The sequence below is a fragment of the Lontra canadensis genome, unplaced genomic scaffold (assembly GCF_010015895.1).
Source record: "Lontra canadensis isolate GAN:19392208 unplaced genomic scaffold, GSC_riverotter_1.0 scaffold30, whole genome shotgun sequence".
Classification (NCBI taxonomy): domain Eukaryota; kingdom Metazoa; phylum Chordata; class Mammalia; order Carnivora; family Mustelidae; genus Lontra; species Lontra canadensis.
Genome location: NW_022631024.1, coordinates 1,286,838 through 1,306,766, shown reverse-complemented (window position 1 = coordinate 1,306,766; position 19,929 = coordinate 1,286,838). Strand labels below are relative to the sequence as shown.

Here is a 19,929-nt window from a genome sequence, read left to right as displayed (position 1 = left end):
GAAGTGGCTAATACACCAGGCCAAGTAAGGAAAGATACAGGTTTGAGTTTTTTGGGGTAGGGGAGGATATACTCAACAGCAGGGTGTCTTCCATTTTCACCTTCAGTAGTTGTAACCTTGGGGCATGCAGAAAAGTCTGGAAGCATCTCTAGTATTCCAATAAAGGGAGGTGGTTGTGCTTCTGGCTTTCATTACTCCACAGGTCAGGGACGCTGAGACATGCTGCAATGCCTAAGACAGTTCCACACAACAAAGCATCTATCCCAAGATGCAATCAGTTTCCTGCTAAGTAACACAACAGGTGTCTTATTAGTTCATGAGGTAGAGGTGGTAAAATCCCATGACTCCCTTTGGCATGAAGTCAGACTAAGATGCTGTGACTCGGGGCGCCTGGGTGGCTCAGTGGGTTAAAGCCTCTGCCTTCGGCTCAGGTCATGATCCCAGGGTCCTGGGATTGAGCCCCGCATCGGGCTCTCTGCTCGGCGGGGAGCCTGCTTCCTCCTCTCTCTCTGCCTACTTGTGTTCTCTGTCAAATAAGTAAATAAAATCTTAAAAAAAAAAAAATGCCGTGACTCATCACAAGGGAGGTGTCACAGATAGAAGGGCTAAAAAGCTCTGGCACTGTATAGGAAACAGGCCATGTTGGCTGGACTGGTCATTCTGTCTGGCCAGTGCTACCAACATACTCAATAAAGCTCTATGAAATCTCTTCCTAAGTTTACAAACACACCAGGCTCTACCACTCACTGACAGGGTAAACCTGAACAAATTACTAACTTCTCTGAGCTTCAATTTTGTCTGTAAAAAGGGAATATGCCTTAACTCAGAAGATTGGGAGGATTAAACGAGGAGTCTAACATACCTGGCACAGTCTTTAGGCGGGAAGTATCCTTTTAAGTGGTGGCTCTGATTCTCCCATTATGAAATGCTACGTTTGGTTTATGCTGCTCAGCTAACTGCCTCCTTACAATGAAGTAATGTATATTCCACAAGGGAATGGTTTTGCCAAAGGTTTACATGAAATGTATTCACCTGATTGCTAGCTCTATAAACTTCTTGAAACAAAAAAGTTTAATGGAATAGTAAAATTTAAACTTGAAAATCTAAAAACCTTTGTTAATACACTATATCCAGACTGCATGGTAATACACTAATGTTCATTATTACTTTACACATCCTATAAAAGTTAATAATGAAAAATTATTTTTCATGGCCAACTATGGAGGAAATAGAACCCACTAATACTTAAACAATAGCGAAGTGCTAAATGCCCAACAGAGGGCAGAGGCGATAATTCGGAAGCTTAACCAGGACCCAAAATAGCCAACTATTTGGCAATAATTAAAATTAGACAAAAGAGATTATTTAGCTATCCTATCACACATTCATAGTTTGCAGGCTAGAGTTAGACTAAGCCACCGTCAGCCTCTCTGGACAGCAAATGAAGTGTTTTGAACATTCAAAAAAGGCCATCATATAAACCCCACTCCATTTCTCTACATGCAATCCTTTCTTCTTCCAAATTCCTGCATTTCCGTCAGAATTTACTGCGTACTTTGTGTCCAGCAGTTGTGTATCTGGGGTGGGAAGAGGTGAAGGTGACTGCTGCACAGCCAATGAGTACGAACTGCAAAGCCTAGACCCAGTTTGCTCATTCAGACCTACAAGGCAGTAGAAATATTAGCAGAGTGCTTATGAAGAAGAGAAAAACAGGAATAAGCCATATGTGATAGCACCGGTTATACCTCAAATCAAAAAAAAAGGGGGAACCTCTATGGACCAATGGCTGGGATTCAGAAAATGCCTGACTATATAAAAGAAGTCTTTAAAGGACATTTTTATAATAGGATTTTACTCTGTAGTAAGCGCATAATAAAAAAAAAAAAAGTTGACGTTGAGGAATACCCCTTTGGGATTTTTCCCAGTTACCCTGGCACGAAAGGTACATGCTCTGAATAACCAATACAAAGGAGGTGGCACAACAGAGACTTCATGTTTGCTTTCTAGAAATTCCATCGCCTCCTGACACAATGGCCTAGCTTTGGGGTAACAAAGGTTGCCAAACTTCAAAGCAAAACGAAAGACATTTCCGAACAGGGCAAATGTTCAGTTCTGAACGTCCTGATGTGGTTAGCATTCCAAGCAAACTCAACAGGAAGAGGTAAAATCTTCTTTACTCCATCACCCTGAGCACAGCTGTGGTCCACCTCTTCATCTCCTCTTCTCAAGGCAGAGGAAAGGTTTCCGCTCTGTCAAGGCAGAGTTAACCAGTGTGCAGCGAGGAGTGCCCCTTTATTTGAGGGCTTCCAGACTATAGCTCAGCCGCCTTGCTCTGTGGGTCACATGTAGTCCTGAAGCATGTACCATGTAATGGAAAGCCCAGTTTCAAAATTAAAAAAGGAGCCAGTCACAATCCTGAGTGCTGTGAAGGAGGCAATAGGGCATTCCAATAAAAAAGATTAAGAACCACAATGTCTACATAGTCCGTGGCAGGGCTTGAAAATGAATAAAAATTTCAACTACGAAAGGGGTTCATCAACACCCAGATTGGGCTGCCTACCTGGAGTGGAGGCTGACCTGGAAATCCAATTCTTTTGAGGACCTATACGTGGCAATTGGCAAAAAACATGATAGAACGAAACAAATCAATTCCTTTCTCTTATGAAAATGGCTCTTAAGGAAGAGCTTGAAGTTCGTCCTTTGTCCATGGTCTTGCCTATTCAGCCATCCAGAGCTTGAAGGTCCTGTCATATGAGCAAGTGGCTATGAGTTGCCCATCAGAAGAAATATCTAGGCCCATCACTTTGCCTTCATGGCCAGCCAGAGTCTTCAGTGGGGACCAGCCTGGGTGGGTCCAGATCTTGGCGGTATTATCGTAAGCACCAGTGAGCAAGAAATTCCCATGGATAGCTTTAAGAGAAAAGAAGGGGAGCTGCTTGAGGAATTCAAGTATCAAGTATTTCCCCATTTGGAAAAGCCCAATATTCTCAGCTACATTCCTATGAGGCCTCCAGGGAAAAAGGACTACAGACTTAGAAAATTAGTAACATTATTAAGGTCCTCTGGCTCTTTCCCTGACAATCTTTTCAGAATAACATTAAGGATTCACTGCTTACAACTTTCAGGGAAAAAATGACTCAAAGCATTTATGGAAATCTTCTTTACTTCCCAAAACAGGAAGCATGCTGTGCCATAGCTGTCCAAAAATGTGACAAAGGGAAGGAACTTATAATGTGCTCCTTTTTCAACGGAGGCCAAATTCTCTCTTACTCTGCATGCAAGTTAAGCTAAAGCATGGCCTGCATTCCACGGCAGTGCAATCTGTCTGTCCTGTGATTAGGCAAAACAGGAGGAAAGCTTACGCTCAAACTTGACACCAGTCACTAAGTTCTGATGGGCAGGGATGGTATAGACACAACGCCGCTGTCGAAGGTCCCACACTTTGCACGTGTTGTCACCACTGCCGGTTGCAATGTGGTAGCTATGGATCAGACGTAGTGTCCAAGTTAGAAACAAAGGTACATTCTGACCAGTAACCTTTCCCGCCCCTCAATCAATGAGTTTATTTTACCCATTGGGGGAGAAATTTATTCCGTAGATTTCCTTCAGGTGGCCTTCTAAGAACATGATACACCGTCCTGTGCGCAGGTCCCAAACACGACCAAATGCATCCAGTCCCCTGACAAAATAATGTGTGAGTATTTTGAATCCATTTCTCTGTGGAAGCAGGGATACATAACAGGTGAACTACTGAGCTGCCCCCGGCTAGCAGGAAGAAGGCTTACCCAGTGCCAGCCAAAGAGCCATCTTGATGGAAGGCAATGTCATACACGCCCATGCTGTGGCCTTCCTGATGCAGGATCTCTTCTTGAGCCTCCAAATCCCATAAGCGCCATGAGCGGTCATAGCTACAAGAAAATCAAACCAACAATGAACAGGCAAATATTCAGTTTCTACAATGTGTAAATTACTATAAACACCTGTAGCTTCAATTATGCTTCTGATGAGGCACCTGGGTGGCTCAGCCGGTTAAGCATATGCCTTCAGCTCAGGTTACGATCCCAGTGTCAGGCTCTCCGCTCCGAGGAGAGCCTGCTTCTACCTCTCCCTCTGCTGCTCCCCCTGCTTGTGCTTGCTCTCTTTACTATTCATACATCCATATTAACAAAAAATTCTTTTCTGGCATAAAAAAATACCTCAACAACTAAGCATATCTGTCTTGAGTGCTACCTGGGAAACCATGGACTTCCTACAAATTTATTTCAGTGGCTATTTTAAGAATATAATTCCCTAAGAATGGCCCAGCAGAGACTACTGCCATCTTTCTCAATTCCACTGTTAAGTCTTTTCACTCACAGAGTATTTTTGGGGCCTTAAACTGGATGTTGGGGATACAAAAATCAGCCATAAGGAAATAGATCAATGCAACAGATGAGAGAGTACAGGAAGAGACCCACACATTTTTTTGTGGGTCACTTAGTGTGGGTCATTTAATGAGGCCACTAAAGCAATTTCAACAGGAAAACAAAGTCTCTTCAATAACTGGTGGTAGAGGGGCACCTGGCTGGCTCAGCTGGTGGAGCATGTGACTCACCTCACGGTTGTGAGTTCGAGCTCCATGTTGGGTGTAGAGATTACTTAAATAAATAAAACTTACTTTTTATTTATTTATTTACTTATTTATTTAAAGAGATAAAATATGAAGGAGTGGGAGAGAATCTTTTTTTTTTTTATTTTAGAGAGAGAGCGAGAGAGACAGAATGTACGCATGCCACGCGCGCACAAGCAAGAGAGGGAGACGGAAAGCGAGAGAGAAACTCCAGCAGACTCCATGCTGAGCCTGACTCGGGGCTCAATCCCACAACCCGAAGTTCACAACCTGAGCCAAAACCAAGAGTCGGGGCGCCTGGGCGGCTCAGGTGATTAAGCATCTGCCTTTAGCTCGGGTCGTGACCCAGAGTCCTGGGATTGAGCCCCGCGTTGGGTTCCTTGCTTAGAGGAGCGCCTGCTTCTTCCTCTCCCTATGCCACTTCCCCCTGCTTGTGCTCTCTCTCTCTCTCTAATAAATAAATTAAATCTTTAAAAACAAAAACAAGTCAAAATCAAGAGTCAGACGTTCAACCGACTGCATGGCCCAGGGGCCCAGGGAGAGAATCTTAAACAGACTCTATGCTGAGCATAGAGCCCGATTATGGGGCTCAATCTCACAACCCTGAGATGATGACCTGAACCGAAATCAAGAGTCGGATGCTCAACTGAATGAGCCACTCAGGAACCCCTTAAATAGAACAAAACTTTAAAACAAAACAAAACACTCACAACTTAAAAAACCCAAAACCAAAAAACTACACCTCAATAAACCTCAAACAAACAAATACGTGGTGGTAGAACTGTGTGTAAAAATAAAGGAAAAAAAAAAAAACAAAACACCTCAATTAAAAAAATAGGTAAAGCATCTGGACACTGCACAGAGGAGCGTTTACAAATGGTCAATAAGCAGATGATAAAAATACCCAATACCATGAGTCATAAGAGTAATAAAAATTAAAACCATGAAATTTCACTATGCATTTGACAGAACAGCCAAAATGGTAAAACTGACGACATGAAACGCTGGCATGGATGTGAAGCAAGCAGAATTCTGGGAATGTGAAATTTACAACCAATTTGAAAAACCAGCTGGGAGTTTTAAAAAAGTTACACATACAGCTACTCTATGACCTAGCTACCACATCCCTGGTTTTTCATTCAAGAGAAAGTAAAGAAACACACGTCTGCCAAAAACATTGCACAAGAGTATTTACGGCACCTTTATTCTGACTGACCCAAACCTGGAAACGTCCCAAACATCCATCACAGGAGAATGGATAAACTGTGGCAGAGCCACACAACTGAATACTCCTCAGCTAAAAAAAGGAACTACTGATACACGTGACATAAATGATCCCCCCAGCTTTTTCTGATAGAGGGGGAAAGAGAGAGAGAGAGAGAATCTCAAGCAGGTTCCATGTCCAGCACGGAGCCTGATGTGGGGCTCAATCTCATGACCCTGGGATCATGAACTGGGCTGAAAGGAAGAGCCAGATGCTCAACTGAGCCACCCAGGTGCCCTGAAATGAATCTTAAAAACATTATGCTAAGCAAAAGAAGTTAGGCACAAACAAGTTCACAGAGTATGAACAGACCAAATTAATTTACATTCATAGAAACTGTAATAGTGGTTGCTTTAGAAGGGGGAGTCCCCTGCAAAGGGGCATGAGGGAACTTTCCAGGGTGATGGAAATAGTCCGTTGACAGGGATATGGGTTACCTGAGCATATGCATTTGAACTGTACACTGAAAATGAACATATTCCACTGCATGTAAATTGTATCTCAGTTAAAGAGTTCTTTAACACGGTGCCTGGGTGGCTCAGTTAAGCGTCTGACTCTTGGTTTCTGCTCAGGTGATGATTTCAGGATCTTGAGATCAGGTCCCAAATTGGGCTCTGCACTCAGCAGAAAGTCCGCTTGTCCCTCTCCCTCTGCTCCTTCCCACACCTGTGTTCTCTCTCAAACAAATACAATCTTTAAAAGAAAAAAGATTCTCAGGTGCCTGGGTGGCTCAGTCAGTTATGTGTCTGCCTTTGGCTCAGATCATGATTCTGGAGTCCTGGGATGGGACCCTGCATGGGGCTCCCTGCTCAGTAGAAGTCAGCTTCTCCCTCTTCTCTTCTCTCTCTCCCAAATAAATAAACAAAATCTTAAAAAAAAAAATTCTTTGGGGCGCCTGGGTAGTTCAGTCAGTTAAGCGTCTGCCTTAAGCTCAGGTCATGATCCCAGGGTCCTGGGATGGAGCCCCATGTCCAACTCCCTACTCAGCAGGGAGTCTGCTTCTTGCTCTCTCTGCCTCTCTGCTTGCTCGTGCTCGCTCTCAAATCAATAAATAAAATCTTTTACCAAAAAAAAAAAAAGTACTTAACAGATTCTGTCCTTAACGAGCTTGCAGAACCAGAAAGGGAGAAAATTTAATTAAAAAAAAAAAAAAAAAAAAAGGATTTATTTATTTATTTTTTTATTTGACAGATACAGATTACAAGTAGGCCGAGAGGCAGGCAGAGAGAGAGAGAGAGAGGAGGAAGCAGGCTCCCCGCTGAGCAGAGAGCCCGATGCGGGGCTCGATCCCAGGACCCTGGAATCATGGCCCAAGCCGAAGACAGAGGCTTTGACCCACTGAGCCGCCCAGGCGCCCCTATTTTTTATTTAAGATTTTATTTTTAAGTAATCTCTACACCCAATGTGGGCCTTGAACTTAAAACCCAAAGATCAAGAGCTGCATGGTCTACTGACTGAGCCAGCCAGATGCCCCAGAAAGGGAGACCAACTTGTAAGCAAAGGGATTTCAATACAATGTGCAGTGGAAAAAAAAAAACAAAAACAAAACACCACTAGGACTGGTCAAGAAAGAGAACAGTGAAAATTCTAGTTTTCTGGCAATTACTGAAATTTCAGATTAACTGAAGTTTAAAAGCAAATATACTTGGCCCAAACTTTATCATATACTCTAATTCTGATTCATTGCAGCCCAAGAAAATCCTACTTGAAGATCTCTGGTCTGAAAATTTCCTTGGCAGTTAGTCGTGAGGGTTAACAGGATGCCACAGGTCTGTATGGATAGAACAGTAAGAGGATGGCTCACCAGGTGGTGCCCAAGAAACGCCCCGATGGATGCCACATTACACGGGCCACGCGCACTGTATGGCCTTCAATATCCGCCACTGGTTCATCACTGAAAAAGAACCAATAGAAGGGAATAAACTATTTTATAGTCATAAATGTTCATTGAATTTATTAACTGTTTCGAGAGACACACCCATTCTGTAGATTTAAAAGGCCAAATTTTAACTAAACTCACTGTTAAAAATACAGGGCTAAAAAAAAAAAAATGTAGGGTTAACAATTTGTGTTACTTTCCAAAGTCTTAAAAGATTTGGGGCTATTTCCTGTGCTCACAGGGCAATACTGCTAATAGTACTTCAAATACACACTATCTTGCTTTGTCTCAATTCAATATGTTAATCAATGCTTAATGCTATTATCATTCAGGATTAGAGAACAATAAAGGATAATTCAGCCTGACAAGCAAAATAGTCTCTTTACACCAAAGGAGAGCGGAGATTCTAGAAAGAAAACATATTTTGAGAGGGATGCAAAGCTACAGAAATCAAATAGTTTTGGTACAAGTGGATTAAAGATAAATTTGTCTCAAATTTTAGCTTGTTGAAGGATGCAAATGAAAAAAGGAGCTCCTAAACAAAGGCTTAATTTCCTTTGGTGGCCATTAAATTCTACTCCCCAGCAACCAAGGAAAAAAAGAACTGAAACACCACTGAAAGGAAGTAAACACGAACCCTAAAGAGGGCAATTAAAAAGGGAACTTTGTCAATGTGCATACATAGAGCTAATCAGAGCCCTAGGGGAACAAATATTGCTAAGTGATACCAAAGCCAATTAAAACTGGCTGTTCTCAGAGGTAAGACCCTGTCTGGCAAAGAGTAGAGACTAATTAGCTCTGTACAAAAACCTGGCAGGAAAGTCGCGTGTGCTTTCCCAAAGAAAGAAAATTAAGCAACTGAATTCAGATTTCCTTTAGCCAACAAAGTGCTTTCACAAATTTCTTGGAAAACAATAATCATAAACACATTAAAAAAACCCCAAACTGTCGTAATGGGAAAATACGTTCTAGGTAAAGGAGGATGGTGTTGGGAGGAGTCCCCACAACCTTCGTAATACTGCCTCAGAACTTCACTGTCCTCTCCCCTGCAGTCATCTGCTGGGAGCCAATGCGCTACCAAGAATGTTCTCTTTAGTTCATCTACCAAACAGTGCTTCTCTCCAAGTCCGTGTATTACACAGGAGGTGTCAACAGATCTTTCTAGAATAGCTGGACTGGGAAAACAATGGTTACTAAGTTAGAGGGAAAAATCAAGGTGCAAAGTTAACAAATAAAAACCTGACATAACTCCTCTGGTGAGAAGAGGTTGAAGAAAGAAATCCCACATTCTATGTTCACACCAAGTTCCCCTGACTCAGACCATCTCTGGGGTTAGATGACAGATTTTCAGGTCCCAAGGATAACCAAGCAACTCTTTACTTTAGTAACCGCAGTATGGGCAGAAGAGTCATGTTCACCTGTCGAGGCTCCAAAGCTTCACAGAACCATCAGCAGCACAAGAGGCCAGATTGACATCTTTTTGGTCCAAGGAGACAGTGGATTTTGGATGGAATACAATTGCTCCTACATTTGTGTTATGGCCTGAAGGAGTGTAAGAAATCAAAGTTAAAGGTTTTCCACCCCTTACAATTTATGTACAAAACAGACTATGATGAGTAACACAATATGTATTAGGGAACATGTGGACAAATAAGGTATTGAAGCGATTACTGAACTATTAAAAAAAGATTTTAAATTAATATTTAAATTACATTAAAAAGAGCAAAATACAACCTTTACTTTTGGTTCAGAGATTGTATAATGCCAGAATGGGGCTGAATATGAAAAAAAAAAAAATCTGAACAGTGTGTATAAAGTCACTGTCTTTCAGCCTTGTGGTGAGAACCAACCAAGACAATTCAAATCAAGAATTAATCTTGTGTGGGGGGTGGCTCAGTTGGTTAAGCATCTATCTGCATTCAGCTCAGGTCATGATCCCAGGGTCCAGGGATCAAGTCCGCCATCGGGCTCCCTATCAGGGAGTCTGCTTCTCCCTCTGCCCTTTACCCTGCCTGTGCTCTCTCTCTCTCCCTCAAATAAATCTTAAAAAAAAAAAAAAAAAAAAAAAAATCTGTGTGTACTGGGTCTGAGTGTCAGGCAGCAGGATAGTAGAGTTTTGCTGTTTGATAGGGTTCACACTGGGAAAGAGTGAGATTGACTGAATATACATGTATGTATGTATGTACGTACTGATTGAGTAAAGTAATAGAAATTCATTAAGTGAAGATACAGAAAAAGCTCTCAAGAGTGAGACGGGTCCCGACAGGATTGCCCATAAGTGAGGTTTATTTATTTATTAATCTTTTTAAAAGATTTTATTTATTTATTTGAGAGAGAGCATGAGAGGGGAGAAGGTCAGAGGGAGAAGCAGACTCCCCATGGAGCAGGGAGCCTGATGCAGACTCGATCCCAGGATCGCTTAACCAACTGAGCCACCCAGGTGCCCACGAGTGAGGTTTAAACAAGATTCTAACTCACCTCGAAGAGTGTGAAGGAGGTTGCAATCGGGAACAGACCAGAGCTTGCACAGCCCACTCCTATCAAATATAAAGGAAAGCATCTCAGCCAGGGTTGGTCTGGGAAGGAAAAGGTACCTTGGTAACATTCCTAAAGGATAAGCTCTTCTCTCCCCCAATAAACTTCACAGTGGTACACAGAAAAGGAAAACTAAAAGGCTTATGATTTGATGGTTTATAGAAGAAAGCTGCATCCATATCTCATGCAACCAGATGCCTCTACAGGACTAGAGTTAATATAGTACAAGTTGCTATGCTCCCTAACGTTTGGATTGATTAGTGAAGGAAGGTAGGACGAATTACACTATCTAAGAATAATATTAATAATGATACTACCTCCTTAAATAGGAATAGTATTTTGCTGCTTATGAAGTACTTAAAAATTTTTTTAGAAGACTTTTTATTTCAGAAAATTTCCAACAAATTACTTTTGTATCTAACACCTCAAATGATTCTTATAGTAGACCTGTGAGGTACATAACGTAGGAATGACCATTTCTACTTATAAGGAAGGTAGCTGAAGCTTGGAGAGGTAGAGGGATGGGAGTAGGTCCTTGGCTTTCTCCTGAACCAATCTCAATTTCTACCCTGTCAAATAGTTCCTGTGCATACAACATAAGGAAGCTTCCCTTCTCACTAGATGGCCATGTCCCACAAAAATAACTAAATAGAGCAAAACAACAAAGTTATCACATCTTAAGAGCTTTCTGCATACGTGGTGGCAACTAGGAAATATAAAAACAGTAATTCGTGTTCACTGAGTCCTTACCACATACCACACACTATTAAGGCAAAATGGTTCACAATATCATCTCACCTTGCTTTACACTTACAGAGTATCTTGCCTAACTAAAAAAGAAAAGCTATATTGAGGTGTGGAAACCCATCAGTCAATAAACTATATATCTGCTCCAAAACGTTAGCGTCCAGAACATGACTGACATGTCATGGATCTCTGGGGTCCCTTCAAAATAAAAGAACTGCGAAGTGCAGATTATCTTGTGTAATGTAACGGGTGAGCACTGGCGTCTCTAGTTTGGTGTGATCATGAGCAGCAGAGGGAAGGACACAGAAACGAACATCTAAGACAAAGGCTGTTTTTCCTTTTTTCCCTGAACCTGTCCTCCACTTAGGAAAAATATCACTGTAAAAACCGGACTTACCAACAAGCTGTGGCCAGCATTTTGGAATTCGGACTAAAGTGGCAGTAGGAGATAGGTCGATCATCCCCAATCTGACTGCAGAAATTATTCAAAGACTTAAAAAAAAAGAACAAATTGTAAACATTAATAGGCTAACTCCAAAGTTTCTTGGTTTTTCCACAATAAGAACACCCAATTTTCTAGTTTTAGCCCAGCCCCCAAGATTCTTCTATATGTCTCTTGTTGTTAAGAGACACTTACATTCATGGATGGAACTCCAGCATGCTGTCTTTTACACTAGTAGTATCATTACTTTCGCTGCCAACTCAGCGTACACAGGAAAGCCATGGAGAGAGCTAAAGTACAGCTTTGATATATTAGAAAGGAATTAAAAAGCAGAACCACAGGCCTCTGCTGAGTACCAACCACAGTAGGTTCTTGCCACCCTAACTGATGGCTCCTCCCAAACAGCAAGTGTAAGGAGGGTGGCATAATTGTAGTTGCCTTTACCTTCCATGCAGTAGGCCACAGTAGGCCATTTAATGAGTATTTAAGAGCCCTTACCACACTGGACAATCACTGAGAGCCTCTTACCCGGAGAGATTTGTGCAGCTCTTGCATCTGGGAGGTCCTGGTTGTCTCGGGAATCTCTTTATGGAGACGGGCCTCTTCTAAGCGTTTCATTGCCCTGTGGCACACATGATTACCGTGAGCGAAAAAAAGGCTCCACATGAGTATCCCTACCACTCAATTTTCATTTAACCACAGTCCTTCTAACAGATCCTCAGTCCTTGAGAGAAAACAAGAAAAAATATGCTTCTTTCTCCTTCTAGAGGCCTCTTTACCTGGGCAGTGAATAATTAGCAATCCACAGTCTAGCGACCTTCAGGCTGTTTGGTCCTTCATGGTACCAGGTTTGCTGATACTGAAAGTGAAATTAAGAGCAGAAATGTTAAGTCTGAAGCATTCCTGCCCATCTCATGGCTGTCAATTCTCTATTTCTATTGTAACTGCCCACAAAAAAGGTGAATTAGTTCAGTAATAGGATGAAATCAGGCATGTGTGCTTTCTACTGTGTGTTTACGAACTCTTACTAGATGACTTCCCGTTCCTTGTTAAAAGTTATACCAGGAATGCTATGTTTTTTTTTTTCCTGAATGGGAAACCCACTAACACCTACCTTCACTTACACCTACACAGGAACCACAAACAATTGCCAGTAACTGTTCCTAACTGGTGGAATCCTCAGACACATTCCCTTCCCTCTAGCAAAGCAAACCCTGACAAGAGAAAATGAGAGAACTAATTCCTCATTTCTTTCACTTTTGTACTGTGAAGCCAAAGACATATTTTACCTCTTCTTTGGACTTCTTAGATTTCTCATCATCTTTTTTGGTCTTTTTTAAGGCATCAGTACCAACCACTGAGAGGATATTTCTTAACCTGTAACAAAAAAAGATCAGAATTTAAATGGAGTTGAGATGAGACTGTGGAGTGTGTCAAAGAAGGGAGAAAGCCTGCCCTATTCTCTCACTGTTTAAATGACAAACAACCTTCTTTAAGAGTCAAGTTGTCATGCCTCAACTTCCAGTGTGATTTCTTTTTTTTAATTCCTTTCTTTTCTCCTTTCCTTTTCTGTAACCTCTACACTCAGTGTGAGGCTCAAACTCACAACCCTAAGATTAAGAGTCGTATGCTCTTCTGACTGAGCCAGCCAGGCACACCAATGTGATTTCGTTCACTGAGTCTTCTTTATTTGAAGATTCCCTAATCTGAACTTATAGCAATTACCCTATTCAATTTAAAGTCAACCAGCCCCAACATTGCTACCACTTGGTCTACGAAGACAGTCAATCTTTGTTCAGTGCCACAATGTGCCAGATACAACTGAGGTGCTAAGTGTACAAAAATGACTAAGAAGCAGCTCTTGATTCCAAGTAGCATAATCCTGGCAGAAGGGAGGGGGGTGTCAGAGAAGGTGGGTGGAAAGTACCAGGGAACCACAATACACTATACTAAGTATTATGACAGTGGTATGTCCTGGGTGCTAAGGAGGAACATAAAAGAAATACCTAACCTAGGCTTGGAGAGGACCAGGGAAGGTTTCACAGAGGAGGTGTTTTGTAAACTGAGTCCTCAATTAGTAAGGTCAATAGGTCAAGAATGGAGAAGGACAGCTGAAGCAGAAGGTTCAACAAATGCAAAGGTCTGAAGGTAAGAGAAGAGTAGTTAGCTTGGAATCGCAAGTATTTCAGTACGGCTGCGGCATGGAGTGCCAGAGAAGGGCTGGTGTGAGAGAGGTCTGCAAATCTAAGTCGGGGCCAGGTCATAAAGAGCTCCTTCTGCCTAGTAAGGAGGATTTACATATGAGAAAGATTCCGTGGGAAAGTAGAGAGAACGGGCTGAAGAGGGAATAATATAAGCAGGGAAATCAACCTACTATTTAGGATCCTCTGACTCTTAATGGTGGACTGAATTAAGACAGTGGCAGGAGGGACTCAAGACGTTCACCTAAGGTCACAATAAGACAGACTTTGCTGTTGGCTGGAAGACAAACGATATAAAGAACAATAAAAGCATACCCTTTGAAAATGCTATTAAGAAAGTAACATACCACGACAGACAATATTGGAGGGGCCTACATTATAAAGGGTCAGGTGATAAAAAATTCTTCTTTGACAAGGTGGTATTTAAGCTAAAATCAAAAGAATAAAAAGGCTTTAAAAGGCAAGAGAGGGGAACAAAAAGAGAAAAAAATTAAGAGGGAAAAACAGAAAAAGAGTTTGACTATTCAGGAGGACCCTCAAGGGTTCTAAGTTTAGTAAACTGGGAAAGAGTGGCATGAGAGGTTGAAGAGCATAATCAACAGTTTCTTTATTCTATGTTTAAGAAGAAGACACTGATGGATTTTAAGTAATCAATTAACACAACATGTCTGGGGCTATTACAATGATCTAGGTGTGAAAGCAAAGAAGGTAAAGAAAAGAGGACACACCGGAGGTACATTTTGGTATAAATCTAGAAACAGAGTTTGCTGATGGATTACAAAGGACGTGAAGCAACCAAAACCCGTGAATGGTAGCGTTATTTGCAAGGAGAATAGAAGGGTGGGAAACAGATGGGTTCAGCCCAGACATGTCCAGTTTGAAGTACCTACAGAATATCTAGGCCACAGAGATCTGGGAATCATCAGAATATACACAGTAAATGATGCCATGGGAGTGGATCTGATTGCCCAGGGTGAGGGCAAAATATGGGGAAAAACTGCAGTTTACGTAAAGGCTGGGCAGGGAAAAAGGGCTTAGAAGAATCAGCCAGAGAAACAGGAGGGAAGTAAAGATTGGGTTTTACGAAAGGGAGTGTTTTCAAGGAGGGAGTGGCTGACAGGGCCATTCTTACTAAAGATGAGTTAGTGACCTTAATAAAGAGTAATCTTCACGCGGCAGTGGTCAGTCAGTTGGCAGCAGGCTGAAGAGTAAATGAGAGAAAAGGCCCGAAGAGAGTCGATGCACTGAGGAGTAGATGAGCCTCAAGGAAAAGGAGATCATGGTGGCAGGGGCAGACTGTCATCCATGAATCAGAGGGTCTCGTCATGTCCAGGGCTCATGGGTCACTGTTCTCCGAATGCCGGTGGTAGGCAGATGGTGGCACACAGCGCCTCCTCCAATGCTGGGCACTGGTGCAGAAAGCACTGACCTGTCCACTCCCCATGTTCCAATCTTCCGGAGTACCTTTTGCACCCCTCCCCTTAGGACAACCAGTCCCCTCCCATCTGGGAGTCCCCTTTTCTTTCTGTCCTTTAGCCCTTCCTGCCACCCAGCCACTTGCCCAGGGGAGCCGCCTCCTCCCCTATCCTCCCCACCCTTGTGGCCAGCCAGGCTGGGTTTGTAAGATACTGGGTTGATACACAGTGGTTGGTTTTTTTTTTTCTTGTAATTTAAATAAGCCCAGCTATTACTGGTTCTATTTAATGGACATGATACAGTAGATGTTTTACAGTGATTAAATGTGCAGACTACACAGATAAAGAAAAAAAATGATGAAAGGGAGAGATGGGACAGTGGACAGAGAGACAAAGGAGGTCATTATCATGCAGAAGACTAGCCTGTCACTAAGAGACTCCAAAACCATAAAATCACAAGAGTACCATCTGAGGAAAGTGCCCCTTTTCAAAAACCACCCCCAAATACTTATCGTTATGTTTTACCACACTGACAAGGGGAACGTGTGTGTTGTCTGTATTTTCAAAGTTCAACAACAAATATTTACTCAACTCACAATCCCATATTGGGGGGAGGGTTTGCATGGTAACATCTTATTCACAGTTTATAAGGAAAAATTAGTAGAATGAAAAATTGGCTTACTCGGATTATAAGCTAAACTATACAAAACAACTTAGTAAGGTATTGTATTAACATTATTTGAGACATTCTATTAAAGTTTTAGCTACATGTATCAACTAAAACTTGGAAATAGAACCTTGTGATTAAAAAAGAGAGCATAAATTGAGAAAGGGCACCTTTCTCTTCTTTCAGCAGGACCCTCTCCAAAAAGCGTGATGGGCTCCCCCAAGGCCCTAAGGCAAGCCTTGACCTCTGAGTCATCAGTGGAAACATTGATCTGCCGGGCTCGCTTCCTCCTCTCAAACTCGGCTAACACTTCAGCCTGTCGTTCACTGATGTGTTCTTCAATCTCAAACACCTCTCCTGTAAGAGGAACGGGCAGTATCAGCATAATCCCGAGATCTTCTTCAAGGGGGGGGAAAGAATTTCTTACAATTGCAGTCTGTATATCCTCTAAGAACTAGTCGACTATATACGCCATAGTTCCCGGATTCTCAGGTTATTAAATTGTGCCAAACACAAAAAGCTGAAGGACATAGCTTTAAAAGGGAGGAAAAGGGCTCAAGTCATGTGTTTTGTTGTTGTTGTTGTTGTTGTTTTTGTTTTTTTAATTTTAAAGATTTTATTTATTGGAGGGGCGCCTGGGTGGCTCAGTTGTTAAGGGTCTGCCTTCGGCTCAGGTCGTGATCCCGGGGTCCTGGGATGGAGCCCCGCATCGGGCTCCCTGCTTGGCGGGAGGCCTGCCTCTCCCTCTCCCACACCCCCTGCTTGTGTCTCTCTCTCGCTGTGTCTCTGTAAAATAAATTAATTAAATCTTAAAAAAAGAAAAAGATCTTATTTGAGAAAGCAGGTGCACAAGTGCGGGGAAGAACAGAGAGAGAGGGAGAAGCAGACTCCCCACTGAGCACAGAGCCAATACAGGGCTCAGATCCCATGACCCCGAGATCATGATCTGAGCCAAAATCAAGAGTCAGATGCTTAACTGACTGAGCCATGCAGGCACCCCTCGTATCATCTTATTTTGACAACCTTACACCTATATACACACATAACTAAGAGGAGAAAGTAGGAGTACGAAGCACCTTCAGCAAATGAATTAACTAGACCTTCTACCCAGAAGATAAAATAGACACATTATTTTAACACTTGCCAAAGCTATTCTCTAAAGAAGTCCCAATCTGTGGACATCTACAAATATAATTAATAAACTACCATCAAAATGCTATCCCTTTACTATAGGCTTTTTTTTTTTTTTTATTATGTTCAGTTAGCCAACATGTAGTACATTATTAGTTTTTGGTGTAGTGTTCAATGATTCATTAGTTGTGGATAACATCCAGTGCTCATCACAACACCTGCTCTCTTTAATACCCATCACCTGGTTACCCCGTCCCCTGTCCCCCCTTCCTTCTATAACTCTCAGTTTATTTCCCAGAGTCTCTCATGGTTTGTCTCCCACTCTGATTTCTTCCCATTCAGTTTTCCCTCCCTTCCCCTGTGGTCCTCCAGGCTATTCCTTATGTTCCACATATGAGTGAAACCATATAATAATTTTCTTTCTCTGCTTGACTTATTTCAATTAGCATAATTCTCTCCAGTTCCATCCATGTCTTGACTATAGGCTTTTTGAACAATCTAGCAGTTAGTTTTAAAACCCATACTGAATACATTTTTATTTTTTTAAAGTAGGCTCCACACCCAGTGAGGAGCCAAACATGAGGGTGAACTCACAACCCTGAGATAAAGATCTGATCTGAGATCAAGACCTGAGCTGAGATCAAGAATCAGATGCTTAATGGACTGAGCCACCCAAGCGCCCCGATTACAAGGATTTTGATGAAAAAGTGAGAATTACAGTGGTGATACAGCGTAAAACAGTCTAAAGAGTTAAAAGTCACTAAAGTGCATCTATATAAAAAAGAAAATGTGTGGGAGGATCAATGAGAAACTTAAGAGAAGTCCTTTCTGTAGAGAAATCTATTCATTTTCCACTCTCTGTACTATTTGTGAATTTCTAATGACAAACATTTACAACTTTAGAGAGATCTCAGGTCATAAGATCGAGCCTCACATTGGGCTCCCAGGTGAGCGTGAAGCTTGCTTGGGATGCTCATGCACTCTCTAAATAAATAAAGATATAGAGGACCATTAGTTACTGACATGGAAAGCTAATCTCAACAGCATATCACTGAAAAACTTAAGTTACAAAGCAACTTGCATATGTTCCATTTGTGAAAAAAATCGTAATTTTTTACAGCTTTATTAAGTTATCAGAAAGATATAGAGCCAATAAAATTTACAGGATTTTCTACTTTACACATTTCTACGCTTTGATTTTTTAAGATTTACTTATCTATTTGAGAGCAAGAGAGAACAGGCGTGTGCACAGGAGTGAGAGAGAGAAGCAGACTCCAGCTGAGTGGAGCCAAATGTGGGGCTTGATCCCAGGGCCCCAAGATCATGACCTGAGACAAAGACAGACAACTGACTGAGCCACCCAGGCACCCTAATACTTTGATTTCTTTCAAAATAAAAATATTACTTTTGGGGCGCCTGGGTGGCTCAGTGGGTTAAGCCTCTGCCTTCGGCTCGGGTCATGATCTCAGTGTCCTGGGATTGAGCCCCGCATCAGACTCTCCGCTCTATGGGGAGCCTGCTTCCCTCTCCCCCTCTGCCTGCCTCTCTGCCTACTTGTGATGTCTCTCTCTCTGTCAGATAAATTTTTTTAAAAAGTTTAAAAAAAATATTACTTTTATGATTTAAAACAGATCTTTCACTTAAAAATTGGGAAACTAAAAAGGGAAAAAAATGTTACAAACCATAGTTGCTCCAAACCAATGCCAAAACTATACTAGATCTTCACAAGATAAATGGGATCAATTTGAATCCAAATATACACTGAATAAATTCCTGATAAGATTACTAATGACTCAGTGGAAGAAAAACCGTATAAAGGTCTTAAGCGACAGGCTCTTTGGATGATGCTAACCAGGGTAGGCAAAGGATGGCCTTACACAAATCCAGGTCTAACTGAAGTTTCTGACTATGATACAAAGATAAAGAGAGACTCACAATTTGCGTCTTACCAGAGGTTATGTTAATATTTCCTGCTTCAATTCCAGCTTTAAGTCCTTCTTTTCCCAAAATCCCAGACTCTCCTTTGGCCAGACGCTCCCTCTCCTTCTCTTCCAAACTTCCATAATAGATGTGTGGTTTCTTCACAACAGGAGCAACTAAGTCATCAGGTGCCTTAGTTTTGGTTGCCTGATAAATCAAAGGCATAGATTAACCTGAGCCTTAATCTCAGTCATTTATTAAGCTCCGCTCAAGGATGGAGCTCCTCAAAGGAAAGAACAAGCTGGTCAGCGGTTAAGAGATCTTCATGACCGGGGGCAGCAGGGATGGGGGTGTCTGTCAATTACTTAGGCTTTGCAGATAGGAAGAAGTTAATAAAACTAGTGAATTACTCTTGGTAAGTTTTCTATCACAGATTTGCTTTGGAACACAGTTACATCATTCCGTTGCAATCTCCTCTTGGGTTTTATGAAACTTCCAAGGCTACTGCTCATCACGGGAAATATCAAGAACCGTAAGGCAATATATATGAAGTTAGGAAGCCTTACTATAATTAAGAAATGTGACGTACACATACACTTGAGCCGAGACACTACTCCCTTCCAGAGCTCCGTTTTTGGACCAGCTGGAAGAGGTATTTACAGTTCGGGGCTGTAGTGAGAGGTGCAAATGAACTACATTACAACACCGGAACGCACTTAGTGATCAGGAAAACGCTGCTCCTCTAAGGACCAAGTCTCGCAGCCTTTCACCTCAGTCCTCCACCACCTTAGCCCGTTCCCAAGCAGCCCCATCTCACAGGAACCGCTCCTCCCGCCCCCAAGCCCCTCCGTGTTCCTCGCCAGAGTGAGCTGAGATCTGTACCGTGGAGGAAGCTCGTGAGGTAGCCATGCTCAGCTCCCAAGCCGCGGAACGACAGCGAAAGCCGAGCTCTACGTTTCAGACCGTCCACCGCGCGCCCAGCAAAGTGGAAGTACGTCACGGATCGGAAGTGGGCCGAGGGCCGACGCAGCGTCGCGGGAGGCGTGGAGCATGATGGGAGTGGTAGTACCGGAAGCGTCGTGGCGCGAAGAGTAGCGGGAACCGTAGAGTCTCTGAGAA

The 19,929-nt window shown here is 42.3% G+C and overlaps 1 protein-coding gene across 2 annotated transcripts; it reads right to left on the bottom strand.

The window, feature by feature from the left end:
• Positions 1-1,972: 1,972 nt before the first annotated feature.
• PRPF4 (pre-mRNA processing factor 4) lies at positions 1,973-19,789 on the bottom strand. 2 transcript variants are annotated; one of them, XM_032865635.1, is made up of 14 exons: positions 19,693-19,789; positions 18,840-19,017; positions 15,930-16,116; positions 12,766-12,853; positions 12,256-12,335; positions 12,005-12,098; positions 11,432-11,526; positions 10,231-10,289; positions 9,171-9,294; positions 7,678-7,767; positions 3,786-3,908; positions 3,572-3,679; positions 3,363-3,481; positions 1,973-2,910 (listed from the first exon to the last, which is right to left on the bottom strand). In XM_032865635.1, exons 1-14 carry the CDS (start codon positions 19,717-19,719, stop codon positions 2,717-2,719), a joined length of 1,566 nt encoding a protein of 521 aa, XP_032721526.1. In that variant the 5' UTR covers positions 19,720-19,789; the 3' UTR covers positions 1,973-2,716. The 2 variants fall into 2 exon arrangements, with proteins under 2 accessions (XP_032721526.1, XP_032721527.1); XM_032865636.1 differs by lacking the exons at positions 12,005-12,098; positions 12,256-12,335; positions 12,766-12,853; ... (1 more) ...; positions 18,840-19,017; positions 19,693-19,789 and having other exon boundaries at positions 10,231-10,328; positions 11,432-11,521.
• Positions 19,790-19,929: the final 140 nt, after the last annotated feature.